The following is a 21,847-nucleotide window of genomic DNA, read 5'->3' as shown; positions in this document are numbered from 1 at the left end:
TCTCTATTATATACTGCTAGAAAACCGCTGAATTCAGCACACTGTCGGCCTTCCTGGTACGTGCGGCAATGCTGGAGATATTGGTGCCATTAATTTTGGCACTGATATCTCCCCACTGTCCGAAGGGTGAACATTACAGCCAAGCGTCATCTCTGGTCTGTAAGGAACACCCCTTCTGAAGTACAAGGCTACGCTACAGTACAGATGGGGTAGTTCCTTACAGACCAGGGATGGCGCTAGGCTGTAGGGCCTGCCCATCTGACAGTTGGGAGAACTCTCCAGCAGTGAGGCACATACTGGGAAAGCTAACAGTGTGCTGAATTCATAGATGAGGACATGAAAGTGGTATAGATGTAGACTAGTCTAAAGATACACCAGATTTATTTAGGATCAGACTGTCTAATTATTAGTAAATCTGCTATCTAATACAGAGTGATGTGATATGGAGGTGTAATGCCTTGTGTGGGTGTATAATATAGAACACACTGAGACTCGGCAGTGAAGACTCCCTGAAATTGCTGTGCTATGAGGCAATGACAGCAGGCCAGGCACTAACTCCATGATCCTAGTATCTGCGGCCCCGTACAACCCCGCCTTTTTATTAGTAAGACGTCATCACGAGGGCCGGAAACAAAACAGAGGACTGCGGGGCACGTGACAGGACGTAGGGCGGTCGCGTGCTTCTGGCGCGCCGCGCTCTGTGATTAGTAGTGTGCGCTGATTGGTCCGGAGTCCGGCAAGGCGCTCAGTGCTTTATAATGAGATCTAATCCAGATTAAATACAATGGCTCCATTGTCACGTCCCGCTCCACAATGACATATGGTAATGTCACCTATTAGTACTATATGCGGATGATGGGACACCTGTACGCGCTTCATAGTTATGTATGGGTTATGCCGACTTGTTCTATATATTCGCCTGCATTATACTATAGACAGGATATGCGATAGGTGAACTAGAACTAGGAAAAGTGACAGCGTTGCCACTAGCAACCAATCGGAACCCAGCTCTCATGCTTGGATATTGAAAGAAGCGCCCTGATTGGTTGCTGTGGTCAATAGCCGCACTTCTTTATGCTAGTTGATTAAATAAAGTTACAACTGTAAATAGAGTCACGTGCTGTCCTGTTTAGTTACACTGCTGTATGGTAATGAATGATACATAGGGGGCGGCATTTTATAGGGTAAATGTCACAGGTGATACTGCTTGTTACCGTACTAGAATTTGGGAGATGGGTTGGAGGGCCAACATTGTCACTTATTTTCTGTATGCCTTATAGATAATCTTATCTGTTCTCCTGGGAGGATACATGTTGCAGAATTTTCTGTGGATTTTTAGGTCAAAGCCAAAAGTGGCCTGAGAAATATAAAGGAAGGCGTTATAGGAGTTTAAGGAATAAAAAATACAGCAACAACTGCGATATGTACTCAGTTTAAAGGGGTTGTCCAGGTTAAAATTTTATTTTTTAATTGGGCCAGGGGAGAGGGTGAAAGAAAGAAAAAAAATATCATACTCACTTATCCTCAGTGCTCCAGTGTCTCCCAGCAGGGTTCGGTCCCACAGCTCCTGTGTATCCTTCTGGCAGAAGTGACCGCCACACGTGACCACTGAGGCCAATCAGCGGTCTCAATGAAGGACAACAGGATGTTACTACCAGTGACGTCCCCTGATCACGTGACTACTGAGGTCAATTTTTAAATAGAAAGGAAGAACTAAACAGGGTAATTCCGGCTGAGCTGTATATATTAGTGGAATAGGTACATAATGAATAAATATAAAAACAAAATAGCTTCTTTAAATGGATGAAGGGTGGGCACCCCACCTTATCAGGTGAACTGAGTTTCTTTGATACTCCTATTACATAGCGTCAATCAAAATGTTTGATAGTGGAAGAGAAGAAAGAGGAGGAGCAGGAAACCAGTCAGACATTTATGTGTGTGGTTGAAAGATCCTTTAATAAAGTGCATTAGTTATTATTAGTCACTACTTATTTCTGGTTCGCCACTGACAAAAATATTGTTCCTAATAGAGTTCTGAATATGAGATTTTCCTAGTTAAAGGGGTAATCCAGCCTCAAAAGTTACCCCCTTCCACAGTTTAGGCACTTGGCAGCCCAATTGAAATCAATGGAACAAGGGTGCACATTTCTATCCACTTCCTCATTAACAATAGGAATTAGAACTTCTCAGTTTTCTTGATCAGTGGAGGTCTCAGCAGTCGGATCCCCACCAATTATCAAGTCACCCTCCCAAAGTGCAGGGGTAATATATTGTGGCCAGTATACCCCAGTGATATTATTTTGTATCCTAACTATATTTGCATGTGAGATTTGTATGACATTTTTGACATTTGTGTTCTGACACAAAGAAGACACGTTCTGACTTGGTTTTTTTAATGTTTTGTGCAGGTTGTAAGCAATGGACAGTTCTGGCGCAGATTCTCCTGACTCTCTAACCTCGTCCGTTCATGTACTTCTTGGTGTTACAGGCAGTGTGGCGGCCCTGAAGCTGCCCCATCTAGTGTCTGGCCTGTTAGAGATACCTGGAGTAGGTGTACATATATCCTAAATGTATCTTTTTTCCATGTTATCTAGTATTTAGAAAAGATAAAAATGTAATGGTCCTTTTTAGATAAAGGGAGTATGACAGCAGGAAATTGCATCATAAAGTACACACATTACCTTGCCGGTCTTTGTATACACTTTCAAAAGATGTTTTTCTTTTATTTGTCCAAATTTATGCAAATTAACTGTAATGGGCTTTTTCGCAATGGGCTTTGGTGACGCATTTACTATAAACCCCTAAAACCCATCTACCAGCCACGTAGTTCTGCCCAGCCTTCTGTCTGGACTTAGGTTTCAGGAAACTTTGTCAAACGTAATGCACAGATAATGTGCATGCATGTGATGTCACAGTAAACCTGAAAGCGCCATGCCTGGGACTTTGCATCAAGGATCCATAGAGGAGTGGCGAAGGTAAGATTTCGCCTCCTCTTCTGTGCAGTGTCGATGCAATGTCCCAGGCGTGTCACATTGTAATGTAAAATATTGTTTGTTCATATACCCTCTGACTTGTAAAGTCCTGCGGAATATGTTGGTGCTATATAAATAAAATTATTTTTATTAATCTCACCTGTTATGTGAATGGTCACATATTTATACACAAAATGCCAAAGCAATAGTGTGATATATAAGACAAGTGATGTAAAGCAGAACCATATGAGTAGAAGCGTAAACAGCTGGAGCAGTAAATATTGGGGCAATTCCTAGATAAGGAGTGTGAAGGTTTTATTGTCCCCTGATTGAAATGTGATCCACGGTTGTGATGCCTCCACCAGATCTGAAGGACACATTCCTTAAGTGAGATAGAATGCCATAAATTCATGCCATGAACTGGTTCTTGTGTTGAGTATGTCATGAGTTTATACTTTCAGTCTCTTCTGTTGCTCTCGAATGGGAAATTACTAGTATTAAAATTAGAATTATTTCTGCTATGTTCAAACTGCAGCCTTCTAAAATGATTTTATATTTTGTATTTAATCTGTAGTAGTTGGTGATTAGTGATTTATGAGAACACTTTTCTAATTTCCACATAAAATATAGTGCCTTGATCCTTATTCAATCTATTTCTCTCTCCTTACAGGTTGAGGTGCAGGTTGTGACTACAGAGAGAGCAAAACATTTCTACAACATACAGGACATACCTGTTCCAATTTATAGTGATGACGATGAATGGAAGGTGAGGTGGGATGACATATTGTAAATGATGGTAGTTAGCAGTTAATATAAGTGAAGTTCATAGACGCTATCTAGATACTATCATTTAAGGTTCCGTTTGGTCTCCTTCGCACAGTTGTTTTTTTTGTGGTATCTTAAATTGCATGAAAAAAAAAAACACATGGAAGGTGGTTATTAATCAAGACCAGCATATTGGTGCTGGTCTTGATGTGCTCTGTGATAGTGGAGGCTGAATTTAATTTATGACAAGGGGCACACCTCATCGTGTTCTTGCATCACATCACCGCATCTATTGGAGTCCTAGCATCTAGGCAAAAATCTGATTTTTGCCATTATTTACACCATAAAGGTGGCATAAATGATAGTGTTTTTGGCAAAAAATAAAGGCCCTTACCCGTGGCAAGCCCTATTCACTTTGCAAAATGTGACAAGGGTGGCATAAAAATACCACTGGTTTGCGACTTTTTAGGGCAAAAAAAAAATGAAATATATACATACAAGCCACCGATCCTGTGCATTAGATGCCATGGTCAATAGCAACCGTGGAATCTAAGGGGATTTGGAAGGCATGGGCTCCTTCCTATAGGCATCCAAACTCCTGCAAATGAGATCACAGGCATCCAATGCATTTACATGGCAGCCATGAGCCTAGTGAAAGCCGCAGGGCTGCCTTTTTGTAATCTTATTAGGCTGTGCCCATAAGCTTTTCTGGATAGAATTATGCAGTCTGTTAACGCTTTCAGAGTATCCTTAAAACTCAGAATTTTTTAAAATATATTAATAGTTTTAACACTATCAGTGCTTTTCCAACGGATCCAGTCATTTGTTTTCACCAGGTCATTGCCCTCCACACATCTCCACTGCCAGGAACAAATAAAGACACTGAACAGTAATAGGATTTTTCATTGATTTTTGTTTCTGCTAGATTGTGCAGGTTGTGTTTTCAAGGAACATGTGAAGGACAATAAGAACAAAAAAATCCCTCTCTTATATTAATATAGCTGCAAAATTAGCATTCACTAAATAATCCCTATATATATATATATAAATATATATATATTTTTTTTTTTAAAGTGATAAGTAATTCCTCAGAAACAACAAAAAACATGATTTTTCCCGGCAGAAGCTAAATTCAGACTGCTATCCTTTGTACTTACTGTATGTTTCTTATTGTTTACATCCTTTGTCCCTAGATGTGGAATCGTCGCTCTGATCATGTGTTGCACATTGAGCTACGCCGCTGGGCTGATGTTATGATTCTCGCTCCCTTAGATGCTAATACTTTGGGGAAAATTTCCAGTGGGATTTGTGATAATTTGGTGGTAAGAACTGATTTCTTTAGTCACTTTTTACAAGGGAATAGTTGACCATAAATGTGTCGCAATAGATGTTGCCCAACAGAGTAGTTTGCATCATTCTTATTGCTGCACGTTGACCATTTCTAAGGAAATTTGTACAACAAGATCCATAAGTTAATTGCCAAAAACAAAGGAAAGGATTTGCTGCTGTCATGAGATTCATTGCTATTTTGTGTCAGAGTACTTACCCTCTATAAGGTCCATAGTTAAAAGAGGTTGTCCAGGTAAAAATGTTATATTTTAAATAGGCTAGGGGAGGTGAAAAAAATCACACTCACCTTTTCCTGGTGCTCCGGTTCCTCCCAGTGCGATCTGGTCCTGACAGTTCATTGTCTTCTAGTGGAAGTTCCCACCACCCGTGACCGTTAAGACCAATTAGCAGGCTCAGCAAAGGGCATGTGGCGTCACTACCTGTGACATTCCTGGGTCTCTTCCTGAGGGCACTGATTGGCATTAGCAGTCACAGGGCCTTAGGCCAATCAGCGGTTTCAATAGACTGGGTCCAGGATGTCACATCAGTGAGCAGTTTTACTTGTAGAAGACAACAGAACAGCAGGACCAGACTGCACTTGGACGAAACCGGAGCATCAGGGACAGGTGAGCATGATTTTTTTAATAAAATTTTCAACTCTCCTGGGCCTATTTTAAAAATATCTATTTTGCCCGAACAACCTCTTTAAGGTATATTAATATGTCATAGATTGGAGGCCTTTATGGGTCATTCTATAAGTGTCGAAATCTGCTACAAAGAGAAATTCCCGCTCTGGAGGACTTGTGCGACCCTATATTACATGATCACCCTAGTGAGAAGTGGACAACACTAAAATCATTCTGCTAACATCCTTAACAAAAATCTTCAGAAATGTTTTGTACGTTTTTAAAGACGACCTGTCACCAAGTACAAAATGCTAAATGCCTCAACATCACATGATTCGTGCTGTGCCCCTGAATGAGTAGGTGTTTTTGTTTTTAAAATCCATCCACCCATTTAAAGATATGGCCACTGGAAGTTTATTTGTGAACTAGCCCTGGTTCTCCAAGTGGGAGGAAACCTATTTAGTTTCTCAGAGAAATACAAACTGTTCCTGCCCACATGGAGAATCAGAGCTGGTTTACATGTAATCTATTGAATGCTGCATGGATTTTAAAGAGAAATTGATCAGGAGCACAGGGAGAATAAAATGTTGTATGTCATTTAGCATTTTGTACTTAGTGATGAGTTATTCTATATGAGTTCCTGCGCTGCTCCCCTTCTGATACTCCCTGGGTCGCCCCAGTCTCCATTTTCTGGTCACTTCTTGGCCCATTGGCAGAGTCAGGAAATTTCACTGAGCCAGTCATTTCCAGTATATATTATTTGTTTCTAAATAATAATGTATTGCTTAATGAGTATCAGTAAGACATCCTTGTAAATCATTATTCACCCAAATTATTTTAAAATCTGCAGCTTTTAAGATTTTGCTATTTGATATGAATGTTTCTGTTCCTCGGTAGAGATGAGCGAACAGTATTCGAAACAGCCGTTTCGAATAGCACGCTCCCATAGAAATGAATGGACGCAGCCGGCACGCGGGGGGTTAAGCGGCTGGCCGCCGGCAAAGTCTGCGTGCTGGCTGCTTCCATTCATTTCTATGGGATCATGCTATTCGAAACAGCTGTTTCGGATAGTGTTTGCTCATCTTTATTCCTCAGTTATTGTTTAATATCACTTGAACACAATTCCTGGTTGCTGTTAACACGTCCACTGGCTGGTAGTGAATGGTAACATCCAGAGACTAATAACATGATCAGATCCAACTGACAAAAGTGGAGAGATTTTTGAGTTTCATGTAAATGTTGCTTACTCTCTAATGAATAGATATACAACTTCTGATAAAGTAAAGACTGTGGGACATCTGTAACCCAGGGATAACTGTCTAGTAGTTTTATTACTATGTAGTGTGAATACCTCTTCACACTTTTATCACATCCAGACCTCAGACTCTTCACATGTCACATCTAATGAAGTCATTACCCTGGGTGCTGTACTTGCTCCTCCATCTGTAACAAATTCCTTCACAATTTATAGCTTTGGTTTATCTTTATGATGTGCCACCCTGTGTCTGAGTTTTTCACTAGGAAACCCTTATTGAAGAATGCCCCCCCCCCCCCCCCCCCCCCGCTGCTAAGGGTTATACTTGTAATTTCTTTGATAGGCCAGTGAATATGTTACTATGATCTGAGAATACAAAAAAATAGATACTAGTAAATAGATAACAAGAACTTTAAAGGCTAATAATTTTTAATAAATAATTATTCACAAGGCTAAAAAAAGGATTACTTTTCATATGCCCACTCATAATCCTTAAGAGGTATATTTCACGAAAACTCAGCAACCCAGTCCTGTAGATAGATAGGTTTAGGTCACCTGAATCAAATAGTGCAGTGACATCATGGTAATGTGGGGGGACGGGGGGGGACGGGACCAAGGCTCCGGATCAAAAGCCACACCAACTGCCAAGGGGTCTCATCCAACCAAGGCTTTATAAGAGTGAGTGCCCTGGAAAAGGAGCCAAGGCATCCAGGCGTCCATGTAGGCCGCATGAGTGTCTCGGAGGGTGGTCGTGAGGTCTTCCATGATTCTGATGTCCTCTACTTTATGAACCCAGTGACGGAGGGAGGGGTGATTGGAAAATTTCCAAAGGGCTGGAACACAGGCTCTGGCCGCATTGAGCATATAACACAGGGAGGATTTGCGGTAGGAGCATAGAGGAAGATCCGACAAGTGGAGCACAAAGAAGGCTGGGGTGAAGGGCAGAGAGGAGTGGAAAACCTGACATAGAACCCTGTGAAGTCCAGTCCAGAAGTCCCTGAGTTCAGCACAATCCAAGAACACATGCAAGAGGGTCCCCTCCCCAGAATCACAGCGCCAGCAAACCGGGGAGGAGGAAGGGTAGATCTTGTGCAGCCTAGAGGGGACGAGGTACCAACAGGTCAAGAGTTTATAGCCCACCTCCTGATATTTGCTGACCACCGAGCACTTATGGGTGAACTCAAGGACCCTGGCACATTGAGCATCCGAGAGAGTCAAGTTCACGTCTGCCTCCCATTTAGCAAGGAAGGGAGGTCTGTAGTCTGAGGAAGGGGAGATCAGGAGTGAATAAAAGTCAGAGAGGGAGTGCCTGATTGGACCTAATCCCGAGCAGGCCACCTTGAATTTCTTGAGGGGTCTGTCAAAACCAGAGGGGTTTGGTAATGAGGAGAGAAAGTGGACAAGTTGAAGAGCCCGTCATGGGCCCAGTGGGGGGAGGTCCGATTCCGAGAGTAAGTTCTGATGAGAGTGCCAGGAACCCGCAGTCCGAAAATGAACAGCCCTATTGCGACCTGCGGACCTCCACTGTCTAAACGAACCAGGAGAAAGACTGGCCGGAAAGGCCGGATTTCCCAGGACAGGGAAAAGAGAGGGGGGAAAGTTGCTCTTTATGAAAGAGCGCCTTGCAACCCCGAAGGGTAGGAGCAATGGTAGGGTGAGATTGCAGGGAAGGAGAGAATGAGGAGTCCAGCCAGGGGAGCAAGTGTACCGGCGTACCATGGAAGGCATGTTCAAGGGAGACCCACTGTTTGAGGGAAGAAGGCTGGGGAAACATGTATTGGTAAAGTTTGGAACAGCTACAGTAGGCGTGGCATGACGTTCATTTTATAAATAGCGCAGCGCCCAAACCAGGTATATGTGCCTTTCGACCAACGTTTCAAATCTGCCCAAATTACGCGCAAGAGAGGGAGGTGGTTTTAGTTGGATGATATTGTTATGTGGCTAAGGGTAGCCATACTCCTTAGATAAATGTTGGCTGAACTTGCAATTTTGTCTTGATTGGATGACTATTTCATATCTATGGGGTTGTCTCAACGCTACATCAACAGCTAATGTCAGGGGAAAGAAGGATCAGGTTTGTTGAATTTTACCTGCTCTACTTTTTGAGAATACAGTCCTATGAAAAAGTTTGGGCACCCCTATTAATCTTAATCATTTTTTGTTCTAAATATTTTGGTGTTTGCAACAGCCATTTCAGTTTGATATATCTAATAACTGATGGACCCAGTAATATTTCATGATTGAAATGAGGTTTATTGTACTAACAGAAAATGTGCAATATGCATTAAACCAAAATTTGACCGGTGCAAAAGTATGGGCACCCTTATCATTTTATTGATTTGAATTCCCCTAACTACTTTTTACTGACTTACTGAAGCACAAAATTGGTTTTGTAACCTCAGTGAGCTTTGAACTTCATAGCCAGATGTATCCAATCATAAGAAAAGGTATTTAAGGTGGCCAATTGCAAGTTGATCTCCTATTTGAATCTCCTCTGAAGAGTGGCATCATGGGCTACTCAAAACAACTCTCAAATGATCTGAAAACAAAGATTGTTCAACATAGTTGTTCAGGGGAAGGATACAAAAAGTTGTCTCAGAGATTTAACCTGTCAGTTTCCACTGTGAGGAACATAGTAAGGAAATGGAAGACCACAGGGACAGTTCTTGTTAAGCCCAGAAGTGGCAGGCCAAGAAAAATATCAGAAAGGCAGAGAAGAAGAATGGTGAGAACAGTCAAGGACAATCCACAGACCACCTCCAAAGAGCTGCAGCATCATCTTGCTGCAGATGGTGTCACTGTGCATCGGTCAACTATACAGCGCACTTTGCACAAATAGAAGCTGTATGGGAGAGTGATGAGAAAGAAGCCGTTTCTGCACGTACGCCACAAATAGAGTTGCCTGAGGTATGAAAAAGCACATTTGGACAAGGCAGCTTCATTTTGGAAACAAAAATTGAGTTGTTTGGTTATAAAAAAAAGGCGTTATGCATGGCGTCCAAAAAGAAACCGCATTCCAAGAAAAACACATGCTACCCACTGTAAAAGTGTCGAGTCTCTAAGGGACTGCTTTGATATAACTTTATGGGAAGTGTTTCAAGACTCATTTCCAGAGGACATTGAGGGACTCACACATTGCATAACGGACTACATTAATTTCTGTGTGGACAGCACGGTACCAACTAGGAAGGTGAGGTGTTTCTCCAATAACAAACCATGGATTAACTCTGAGATTAAAACTCTCCTCAAGCAAAAAAAGAGAATTTTTAGGTCTGGGGACAAAGATGGCCTGGGGGCGGTTCAGAAACAGCTGAGACAATTGATCAGGGAAGGGAAAGCCAACTACAGACGGAAGATGGAGCTACAGATGGGGGAGGGTAGAATCTCTGAGGTGTGGGACAGCCTTAAGGCAATTTCAGGACACAAGGAAAAGACAAGGCACCGAACAGTAGGGGACAGGAAGTGGCTTAACGAGCTTAATCTATTCTTCAATAGATTCGACTCCAAGCAAATGCTCCCTCCACCAGCATGTCAGCTAACCGCCCTCCCCTCACACACCAAGACCCAACCCCCACCGACCTGCGGTCAACTGCAATCTGACTATCTGATCCTGCAGGAGTCTCAGGTGTGTAAGGAAATGAAGAATATTAGAGCGAACAAAGCGGGGGGACCTGATGGTATAAGCGCAAGAGTTCTTAAAATGTGCAGTGACCAGCTGTGTGGTATTATAACGCACATGTACAATATGAGCCTGAAGCTGGGGGTGGTACCTCAACTGTGGAAAACATCTTGCGTGGTACCAGTCCCAAAGAAACCCAACCCGATGGGCTACAATGACTACCGACCTGTAGCACTGACATCACACCTAATGAAGGTCCTAGAGAGACTGGTCCTGACACACCTACGCCCCCTAGTGAGCTCCGCTCTGGACCCCCTCCAGTTTGCCTACCGGCCAGGCATTGGGGTAGATGACGCCATCATCCACCTTCTTCACAGAGCTCTCTCTCACCTGGAGAAACCCGGGAACACTGTGAGAATAATGTTCTTTGATTTCTCCAGTGCGTTCAACACCATTCAGCCAGGGCTACTGAGGAAGAAGCTGAACCTTGGTGGTGTGGACCATCACCTGTCCAACTGGATCCTAGACTACCTGACAAACCGCCCTCAGTATGTGAGAGCCCAGGACTGTGTGTCTGACACTGTGATCTGTAGTACGGGGGCACCTCAAGGTACAGTTCTTGCCCCATTCCTCTTCACACTGTACACTGCTGACTTTAGGCACAACTCATCCAGCTGTTACTTACAGAAGTACTCCAATGACTCTGCTATAGTCGGCCTTATCACTGATGGCGATGATAGGGAATACAGAGACTTAAACCGGGATTTTGTTGAATGGTGCCAGCAGAACCAGCTCAGGATTAATGCTGGGAAGACCAAGGAGATGGTGGTGGACTTTAGTAAACGGAGAGGTGCTCCGACCCCGGTGGAGATCCAAGGAACATGTATTGAGATAGTCAGGACCTATAAGTACCTGGGCGTGCTCCTCAATAATAAACTAGACTGGGCTGATCACCTGGAGGCGCTGCACAGAAAGGGCCACAGCAGACTCTACCTGCTCAGGAGGCTGAGGGCCTTCGGAGTCCAGGGGACACTTCTTAGGGCCTTCTTCAACTCTGTGGTTGCCTCAGCCATCTTTTTCGGTGTGGCCTGCTGGGGAAGCAGTATATCAACCAGGGACAGAAATAGACTTGACAGGCTGATCAGGAGGGCCAGCTCTGTCCTGGGGAGCCCCTTGGACCCAGTACAGGTGGTGGGTGACAGAAGGATACTGTCTGTGGTGACCTCCATGCGGGGGAACAAATCCCACCCCATGTATGGGACCCTGATGGGACTTGGCAGCACTGTAAGCGACCGTCTGCTTCACCCCAAGTGTGAGAAGGAGCGCTATCGCAGGTCCTTCCTTCCAACCGCGACCAGGCTGTATAATCTACATCAGACCAAACGAAGAGCTCTCCGCACAGAGAACTAATGATTATGAGGATGACCATGAGGTCTTCCTCTTTCTCTTCTGTTTTTCCTTAGCTGCCATGGACTCCTAGTATATCTTCTCTTCTCAGCTTATCTGTGTCTACGTCTGTAACATATTACTCTGTATTATCCTGTATCTGTATTACTATGCTGCTGTAACACGCTGAAATTTCCCCAAGGTGGGACTATTAAAGGATTATCTTATCTTATCTTATCTTATCATGCTTTGGGGCTGTGTGGCCAATGCCGGCATCGGGAATCTTGTTAAAGTTGAGAGTCGCATGGATTCCACTCAGTATCAGCAGATTCTTGAGAATAATGTTCAAGAATCAGTGACGAAGTTGAAGTTACGCCGGGGATGGATATTTCAGCAAGACAATGATCCAAAACACCGCTCCAAATCCTCAGGCATTCATGCAGAGGAACAATTACAATGTTCTGGAATGGCCATCCCAGTCCCCAGACCTGAATATCATTGAACATCTGTGGGATGATTTGAAGCGGGCTGTCCATGCTCGGCGACCATCTAACTTAACTGAACTTGAATTGTTTGTCCAAAATACCTTTATCCAGGATCCAGGAACTGATTAAAAGCTACAGGAAGCGACTAGAGGCTGTTATCTTTGCAAAAGGAGGATCTACTAAATATTAATGTCACTTTTCTGTTGAGGTGCCCATACTTTTGCACCGGTCAAATTTTGGTTTAATGCATATTGCACATTTTCTGTTAGTACAATAAACCTCATTTCAATCCTGAAATATTACTGTGTCCATCAGTTATTAGATATATCAAACTGAAATGGCTGTTATAAACACCAAAATATTTAGAACTAAAAATGATTAAGATTAATAGGGGTGCCCAAACTTTTTCATAGGACTGTATATGCACTGTGCCAAACTGAAGGAGCATGTGTGCAGGGAAAGCTGTCATCTGAACAACATCAGCCAATAGCTATCTAAAGTATATGGTCAGTGTCTCTTCAACACTCCAAAAACATATTGGTAAGTTAATTGTCACCCTATGAAACTGTGTTTGTATCATATGTAAATAATGGTAGTCTCTGTACAGCAATGTACAGAAGAAGGGAAAAAGGATGTATGGAGGAGGACAGGGCAATAACATAGAAATCGAAGAGATCTGTAGATTTTGCCACTGTTGTTGTTGAGCCCTAAAGCTGTCACTTTTGAAGGAGAAAGCTGGTAAGTCCTACTTTTCAGGTTCTTTGCTCAGTTCCGAAGAATAAAGGTTTAATTGATCAGGAGTTCTTTTTTGGCAGATCACATCATAAATAATTTTTAGAATAGTTAAAACCCTTTAATAGACTTACAGTAACAATGATACACCACCAGGTGGCGGACACACCTGAAACATGAAACAACTACAGTATTTGATGTTACCTATTTTGTCTATACAGTTTGTAAATCCCGTAGAGGTTTCCTAGCTTTAAGATTTAAACAGTGTATTGGAATTGAAAAAAAAACAACATATTAAATTAAGTCATTTTTGGCTTCAGTTCCTTCTCAGTCTACTTAAATAAATGCATAACTGGTGTCTGTACTCTGGATTGATAGAATTAAGGGTTTGCAGCACAAGAAGATCCAAAAATCTCTTAGTCATGTAACAGGGTAGTAGCATCCATATGAAATGTACTTTTTCTTTACTCATGATCTTACTGTGTATTTTATTTTGCAGACCTGTATAGTTCGTGCATGGGACTTGCAAAAACCATTGCTGTTCTGTCCAGCTATGAACACAGCCATGTGGGAACATCCAATCACAGCCGAACAGATTGAACGTCTTCGCACTTATGGCTACATAGAGATTGCATGCATTGAAAAAACACTGATGTGTGGTGACAAAGGTTAGCACATACTGTATACTGTGATCAAAGGTGTTTGCTCTGTGTATTCAGTTCATCATGACCTTGCAGTGTTGCTTTGAGATATGAAGCAGAGATACTTCAGTACAGAATAGTTGTGTCCTGTGGACAGATACAGATATTATACAAGGGATTTTATGTTTAGCAATTTGTAAGTAAAACTTAAATAATTGCATTATGGGAACAGCACGCTAAAGTTATACAAGATCTTTGATGTGTTATATAATAATGATACCATGAATCCTGCCATACAGGTTAGATAAATGTTATGTTACTATAATGTCTATGGTGGTAACTATTGAGCCTAATGGCTTTTGTTGGGGCACACAATATATGTTGGAGTAATTTGCTCAATCCTTTGCTCACCAGGGTTGCCAGATATTTTTGACAGTTGTTTATCCCTGTGTAGTTTTGAACATGCATGTCTAAGGCTGAGTTCAGATGGAGTTTTTTGGACCGGAATGAGGCGGAGGCTGCCTCAGATTCCGGACCAAAAAACGGTAGCTGTGACTGGATGCTGGTGCAGTACAGCGGCATCCAGTCGCGGCACTCTGCTCCGGATTAGGCCCAAATGAATGGGCCTAGTTGGGTATGGAGAGTCTTCAGGCGGACATCCGCGGCTGAACCGGCCACGGCATCCGCCTAAAGAATGAGCTTGTTGCTTCTTTTTTTTCTGGGAGCCGGAACAGACCGCTCGTGGAAAAAAAATATGACCAGCTCCCATTGATTTCAATGGGAGTCGTTTTTTTGGGTCAGGATTTTGAGGTGGATTCCAGCTCAAAATCCTCACCAAAAAACTCTGTGTGAACTCAGCCTTAGGCTTGTCTCTAGAGATTACTTTGACTTTTGACAGCAGCTGTTTCTATCTTTGATCTTGGTCTTTGCATTGTGAGATATAATCATGCACCAGCAGACCTCAACACACTCATAAACTCAGTAGCTCTGGTCACAGACACCCATACAAGATGCACATCAGCAGTGATATAAACTATGAAAAAAGGGCAGCGTTACCAGTGATGGCAGGAATAGTTAAATGTAAGTGTGTAAAAAATAAAGTGCCCTAATCATTTTGTCCAATCCCTTGAGCTATTTAAAGCTAAAGGACCTTTTTGGCCCTTTGAGTTTCACCAACATAGAAGCATGACATTTAGTATACACAGTTAAGGCTCTGACCTCATCTTATTTTTAGCTTTGTTGGAGGTGTAAAAGAAGTATAAACACTAATTGCCTATTGGCAAATAAACCAATTATTTCATTGGGAGACCATGGGTATATACTTGGCCACTAGGAGGCTGACACTAGGAATAATAATAGTACATTTTATTTATATAGCACCAACATATTCTGCAGCACTGTACCATTTGTAGGGTTCAAGTACAGACAAAAAGATATATTAAAAAGAAATAGTCACTTCAAACAATGGGACTGAGGGCCCTGCTCGCAAGAGCTTACAATCTATGAGGTAGAGGGGGTGACACAAGAGGTAGTAGGGGTGGTATCGGAGGTAGCATTACTCATATAGTGGTCAGAAAATATTGTAATAGAGGTTACTGTCATTACACAAATATAAAACTGTATGAACCGTCACCAGTAATGTCCTTTAACATGTGGATGGTGCCTGGACATATAAAGTTCGCCTGAAACGGCATCATCTCGTGTGGGGTAATGGGGGAGCGTAAACAGAGGAGGGTTCATTTTAAGGATTCTAATTGCGGTATGGAAGGGTTTACATTAGGAATTGTGATAAGACCAGTCGGAAAAGATGAGTCTTGAGTTTGCACTTGAAGCTGTCCAGAGAAAGTGTATACTCTTTGAGTCCTAGGTCTAGGCTCTTCAATCCGGTGTGTCCCTCTTTTTTTTTTTTTAATGTAGATTGTGAGCTCCATATAGGGCTCACAATGTACATTTTTCCCTATCAGTATGTCTTTGTATAATGGGAGAAAATTCACACAAACACAGGGAGAACATACAAACTCCTTGCAGATGTTGTACCTGGCAGGATTGAAACCCAGAACGATAGCGTTTCAAGGCTGCAGTGCTAACCACTGAGCCACCTTGTTGCCCCCGGTGTGTCCTTCTTTTGGAGGATCCCTCCATGCTCTCTTATGTGCAAGTGAGTCCTTGGCACAACGGTTTTGACCGATCATCTCTTATGCCTAATTCTGCTTGTACCCTCCACCAATGGCAATTCTGGTCACTGGGACCAGTCTTCATCCAGACTCTACCGCCTTATCCTTCTTCCTCCCTGGGTTCACAGGGAACTTCTTGATGGCTCCCCTTCCCTCAGAGATCTCTTTGGGGCAGTTCCTTCTCCCCCTCTCTTGGTAGATGATCTTCATCTTCAAAAGCCGAGTGGCCAGGCTGGAAGTCTCCCGCTCCCTTCTTGAGGCCCACATTCCAGTAGTGGATATTGGGTGGCAGACTATCTAAGCTGGGTAAAGCTCAGCCCAAGCAAATGGTCACTTCACCAGAAGATCTTTCTACGGTTGCTGCCGGTAGGACTTGCAGAATGTCTACCTCTTTGCCTCCTGCTTGAACCTCAAGTTCCCTCCGTTGTTCTGACTCCTTGTTTGTTCTCCCTGAGGGCCCTTGCAACTGCCTGGGTGCTTCCAAGGCTTCCTTCTCCTGGTGATTTACGTCTTTCAGGGAGGCCTGTAGGCTCAGGGTTGCGCTGCTTCCTCTCCGAGTGCTGTCTCTTTCTGTGAGAGCTGTTGGAGCCTTCCGCTGCTCAGGGCTGCCTTCTGGGCCTCTGTCCACACTTTTTGTAAGTTCTACCAGATCCATTCTGTGGACTCTGTCAATGCCAGTTTAGATTGTAAGGTTCTGTATCATCTGTGTGCTAAGTTGCTGGCATGGCTGTGTAATTCCCTACCTATGGGACTGCTTTAGGACATCCCATGGTGCTGTGTTCCCCAATAAAATGGATTTTTGTACTCGCCGTAAAATCCTTTTGGATTTTGGAGGACATGAGGAGGGGACACAGCATGTAGATATAACAGGCAGAAAGTTTTTTTGCAGAGGAGGGGGACATATGTTACAGCTCTGTTGGGACTCTGTTAGAGCCTGGGAGCCTACCATCACCCTCCTACCCCATGAGTTTATGGAAGCTTGGCAAGAGAGCAGCACCCTGTCTACCTGGATGGCTTCAGACTTCTTTGGGCAGGAGAACACAGTGGTAAGAAGAAAGGAGGAGGAGGAGGGCTTGTGATGAAGGACATTTGGGGCATTTTTTGTGGTTAATGGACAATAGTGCTGATGCAAGATACCGAACTATCAGCTGTGGCATGAGATCTCACTACGCACCAAAGGAACTGCCACATGTTATCATGATAGCTGTATATGTCCCCCACCTCTGCAAAAAAAACAAAAAACCTTTCTGCCTGTTATATCTACATGCTGTGACCCCTCCTCATGTCCTCCAACCACGGTCGGGCTGTATTATTAACATCACTTCATACAGAGAACTAAATGATCCTGCAGTGTGTCTGTGTTTCTTTCTTTTTTTAGTTGCTATGATTCCTAGTATTTCTCTATCTGCCATGAGCTTGTATGTGTTTCTCTCTTGTTATATACTACTGTACCATCTATGAAACTGTATCACTGAAATTTCCCCATTGTGGGACTATTAAAGGATTATCTGGATAGCATAGTGTCTGCGGAAAGAGTATAATCCAGAGACAGAGCTGGCTTCTTTTATTATTCCTGTTGTCGGCTTCCTAGTGGCCAGATCTATACCAATGGTGCTGTGTTCCCCCAATGAATACAATGAAAAAAGGATTTTACAGTGAGTTTCCCATCAACTAAATGATAAAACGTAACTTTTTTTTCCTCTTAATATAAACAGTGTGTGCATTAAAATAAGGCAAATTACCACCTTTATTTTCTCTAAAGCTGAATACTGATATGTAGTGTATAGTTCTAAGATTCCACATAGCTATATATATAATTATGCCACTAGTATAAATATGTCTATCAACTCACTGGATTTCTCCTAAGTTATTAACAGCAGTGAAGTCCATCATTACATGTCTGCCGTATGTATCTGTGACTGTAACACATGATGGAAAACACTAGATTAAAATTGAAAATATTCCGGACAAGTTTCGCCAAAGTAGGTGTCCTCAAGGGTAACAGGGTTGCTCAAGGATAGCGGGGTACTGAGGACGCCTAGTTTCACTGCTGTTCATAGCTTAATATCAGTAATACATCAGCTGTGTTTTTCCACTTTAGAGAAAATAGACAGTTGGTACTTCACCTTTTTTGTAACACATACACTGTTTATTTTAGGAGGAAAAAAATAAAAATGAAGTTTTATTGTTTCATGAATGTGAAATTTGGTTTATTTTCCAATAGGCAATGAATGTATATATGTAACCTCCAAACCTGCCATTCATGAGGATCATAATCTCACAATTTTTTTTACTGTGTCTCTATAAATTGGAAGCTTCTTAATCAGGGGCATAAAAGGTATGCTGATACATACTGACCCAATGTATGCCAAAAGTCATGTACTGGGTTCTGTGGACACATTGAAGGTATACAGTGGGGAATACTTTGATGTATACTTCCAGCATAGCTGAAAACACGCTGTGAACAGAGCATATATGGTTACTTTACTTGGTTATCTTTTTCTTTACTGTTCAGTAATTCTGTGTGAATTCAGGTGCTGAATCCAGATCCCAGCATAGGTACAGTATACTGTCTGAATGCCTTATACCAGTGTTACTGTCAGTCACACACTACATAGGAAAGCTGCGGATTCTGCAACTCATTCAGCTGTATATCTTCAAGTTTTCATTTCCATCTTAGTATTCATGAATCATTAAATAGGTTTTCCTATTTCCTCTTCTCTGTTTACGTCGTATGCTGTCTTATTTCATAGCTGCTGTGCAATGTAATTACATCCTTGTGCCATGGAAGTGAATGGGACAAGGCTGTAATCGCATTGCACGGCCGTGTACAGCATGCGATGTAAATAGCGAAGAGGTCACTGCCCTTGCAGAAGAGCCACAGCCCTCAAATAGCAAATCTGCAGGTTTGCTGGATGGATAGGCTGTCATTCTAAAAACAAAAAACAAAATTTCTTTCAAAATGTCACTACATCCCAAGAAAATATAACACAACGCCTTTTTGGATATATAAAAATGGTGTTTGTTTAGAAAAATTGTGGAGATGTTGATTGAGGTCTAGCACAGGGAGAGAGGATTTTCGGTATCTGTCACTGTTTTTCAGTGACTTTATGCTGTATGTTTTCCCTACACATATATATTTATGTGTTATTTGATTATTCTCAATAAAAAAACATTTTTATATATCCTTTTTGGATATATAGGTGTTATATTATTCTAAAAATAACTGGACAACCCCTTTACGCCTGGCATATTTTGCAAAATTAGAGCGGTCATTGTTAAACATGTAAAATACTTATTTTTTTCAATCTATATTTATTATATTTGTTCCTTTTGTTTTCTGCAGGACTTGGAGCTATGGCGGAGGTCCCCACTATCCTAGAGAAAGTGAAGGACGTTCTGTCCAAGAATCAACTACATCAGTGATGTCAGAATCCTCATTTATGTCTACATTTGTATCGCAGTCTGTCTAGTGATAGGATAGAGTTAATAGTGTTGGTAATATTTCGTACATAAATTAAATAAACAATAGCAATTATATAATGCTAAAGTAAACACTAAGTGTGGGAAGGTATTGTTTTTTTATTACTTACATACCAGGAGCCAGCCTTGGGGCTAAAACGCTCTCATAGAGCTGTATTCAAGACTGAGGTGCAAAACAAAGTTCAAAGGAGCTATTGTTCAATATTCAGTAAGTGTGAGAGGATATACAACAGGGGCGTCAATATATCATCATTAAATTATATTAAATAAATATATATTAAGTTATATGGATGTATATGTGCACACTGATCAGCAGCTACAGCATTAAAACCACAATGTATAGGTCCCCATAAACATGTCATGTATCTAGCACCAAGTTACCATGCCAAGAACAATACACCTGTAACTGCACGTACTGTACTGTCCTTGGCTTCAACAACACAGTGTGTCTGTCTTTGCAGATGAGTCTGAAACCTGTCTCCAACAAATTAAAACCTCTTAGATGCATAAATGGTGTAAAAGGCCAGGGCTAACGTAGCCAGATTTCAGACCCTTAACCAGAGCAACATGCTGGTGGCTTAGTAACCTCAGACCTGTTTGCAGGTTCTCTTTAAATGTACTTGCTTTATGGTGGATTAAAATCATAGTGAGGATCAAGAATGCCACACGCCACTAATTTATGTTATTTTTTCTAAGAGAAAACATAATAAGCAATTCAAGCAAGTAGAATTGAAGAAAACATACTAAACAATAAGTCATTTAATTTCTGGTCAGTCATTTTAGGGAACTCATATGCTATGTACGTTAACACCCTCAGGGCTGGTTCACATCTGCGCCCGGCACTCCGTACTTCAGGTTTCCGTTTCCTGCATAAAACAGAGCAGGAGACGGAAACCTGCAGGACTCTTTCTCACCCATTCATTTGAATGGGTGAGAAAGATGTCCGTCCGTGAGCGGCGGTGAGCATTTTATGCTCTCCGCCGCGAAACCGGGTTTTTTAATCCGGACACAGAGTCGGACATACAGTACTCTGTGTCCGGATTAAAAAAAACGGTTTCGCGGCGGAGAGCATAAAACGCTCACCGCTGCTCACGGCCGGACCCGGTCTGTGGTTTCCGTCTTCTGGCATGCAGAAGACAGAAACCACAGAACGGAGTGCCGAACGCAGGTGTGAACCTAGCGTAAGACATATAAGGCAGTTTAAAGATGGTACAACCCCATAGACTCCTAAAATTGAGATGAGCTGCAATTATGATGTGCAATTAGCTTATATACCTCCTAGCTCCCTTCTCTAATGTATAAGATATGCATACAGGGAAATGCATATGTTGTGCACATGTCTTAAGGTCACTAGTTTGGAATGCAACCTCTTAACCTTGTAGCAGAGGTTACCAAGGATGCAATAGTGCTAACACAAAGCTAGATGGAAGAGGCATCAACAGATTTAACCCTTTCCAATAAAGCATCTTAATATGTTACTGTTTAGCTCTTCATGCTTAGTTCTGTACTATTACATTGCAATGGGCATGTAGGTATTGCTCATCACATTAATAGTACATCACAGTTGTAGCAGGCGCAGAAGGGGGACTTCTCTTTCCCCTTGGCATTAGACTATATAATTGTAGCATGCCAAGGAATTGCCATGGCAGCCTCAGGTTCTGGCTGTAATCTCCAGACTGCCACGTATGGATTCCTTTCAAGTCCAGCCAGAGACAGGATCTGATAGGCATCTAGTAGGTGAAAAAATGGAGAAACCGTCACATGTTCAAGTCTGTATTGATAAAGGTTAATTTCTCTTCTTGACACTTCTTCCACTTCAATTCTACCTTTGTTTTAGCTTTGTAATGTGTGGTACAGAGGTGTAAGGTCACATTCCAAACCAGTTACCATAAGACATATGCACAACACTTATCTCAAGTTCTGCAACCTTCTATAAATTAGGGGGGGAGGCTAAAAGTGTATGAGTGTGCAGTGTACATTATACTAGACAGCCCATATGATTATAGATGTCTATTGGGGTGTCAGAGCACATGAAATATGGGTTCCCACAATTGGCAGTAAGTGATTGCTTCTTGTTCTATATCTGATTTTCATGCTTATTATCTTTTCTTTTATTAAAATCCTTTAAATTAGTAAAGTGTGAAGAATATGCAAATAGGTCCCCCCTTACTGTGAAAAGGGGAACCTGCTTGAGCATCGCCATTGGAAGGTAGCTCTCTATAAATCAGTGCCTGTTTTTTCTGAAACCTATCGCATAATTTTGGTATAAAGACTGCCAGAATATCTCCTTCACAAGGAAAAGAGACGGCACGGCTATCTCTGTAACCAGGGCACATACTGGCAAAGCTGACAGTGCCACATGTTAGAGAATGCAAAAGAT

General features: G+C 42.1%; 1 protein-coding gene across 1 annotated transcript; it reads left to right on the top strand.

Moving 5' to 3' along the window:
• The first annotated feature begins 696 nt into the window (after positions 1-696).
• PPCDC (phosphopantothenoylcysteine decarboxylase) lies at positions 697-19,539 on the top strand. The gene is made up of 6 exons (XM_075276227.1): positions 697-823; positions 2,409-2,547; positions 3,643-3,738; positions 4,931-5,059; positions 13,669-13,837; positions 19,331-19,539. The coding sequence occupies exons 2-6, from the start codon at positions 2,419-2,421 to the stop codon at positions 19,408-19,410; spliced, it is 603 nt and encodes a 200-aa protein (XP_075132328.1). The 5' UTR covers positions 697-823; positions 2,409-2,418; the 3' UTR covers positions 19,411-19,539.
• The last annotated feature ends 2,308 nt before the right edge of the window (positions 19,540-21,847 follow it).

The sequence above is a fragment of the Leptodactylus fuscus genome, chromosome 5, assembly GCF_031893055.1.
Source record: "Leptodactylus fuscus isolate aLepFus1 chromosome 5, aLepFus1.hap2, whole genome shotgun sequence".
NCBI lineage: Eukaryota > Metazoa > Chordata > Amphibia > Anura > Leptodactylidae > Leptodactylus > Leptodactylus fuscus.
The sequence above is the reverse complement of the archived record's forward strand: the minus strand, read 5'-3'. Positions and strand labels throughout refer to the sequence as shown.

Bases quoted from the DNA above. Each gene is read 5' to 3' on its own strand.
- PPCDC (XM_075276227.1), top strand. From the start codon at position 2,419: ATGGACAGTTCTGGCGCAGATTCTCCTGACTCTCTAACCTCGTCCGTT. The intron at 3,739-4,930 runs GTGAGGTGGGAT...CTTTGTCCCTAG, and splicing joins GTGATGACGATGAATGGAAG to ATGTGGAATCGTCGCTCTGA. The intron at 13,838-19,330 runs GTTAGCACATAC...TGTTTTCTGCAG, and splicing joins ACTGATGTGTGGTGACAAAG to GACTTGGAGCTATGGCGGAG.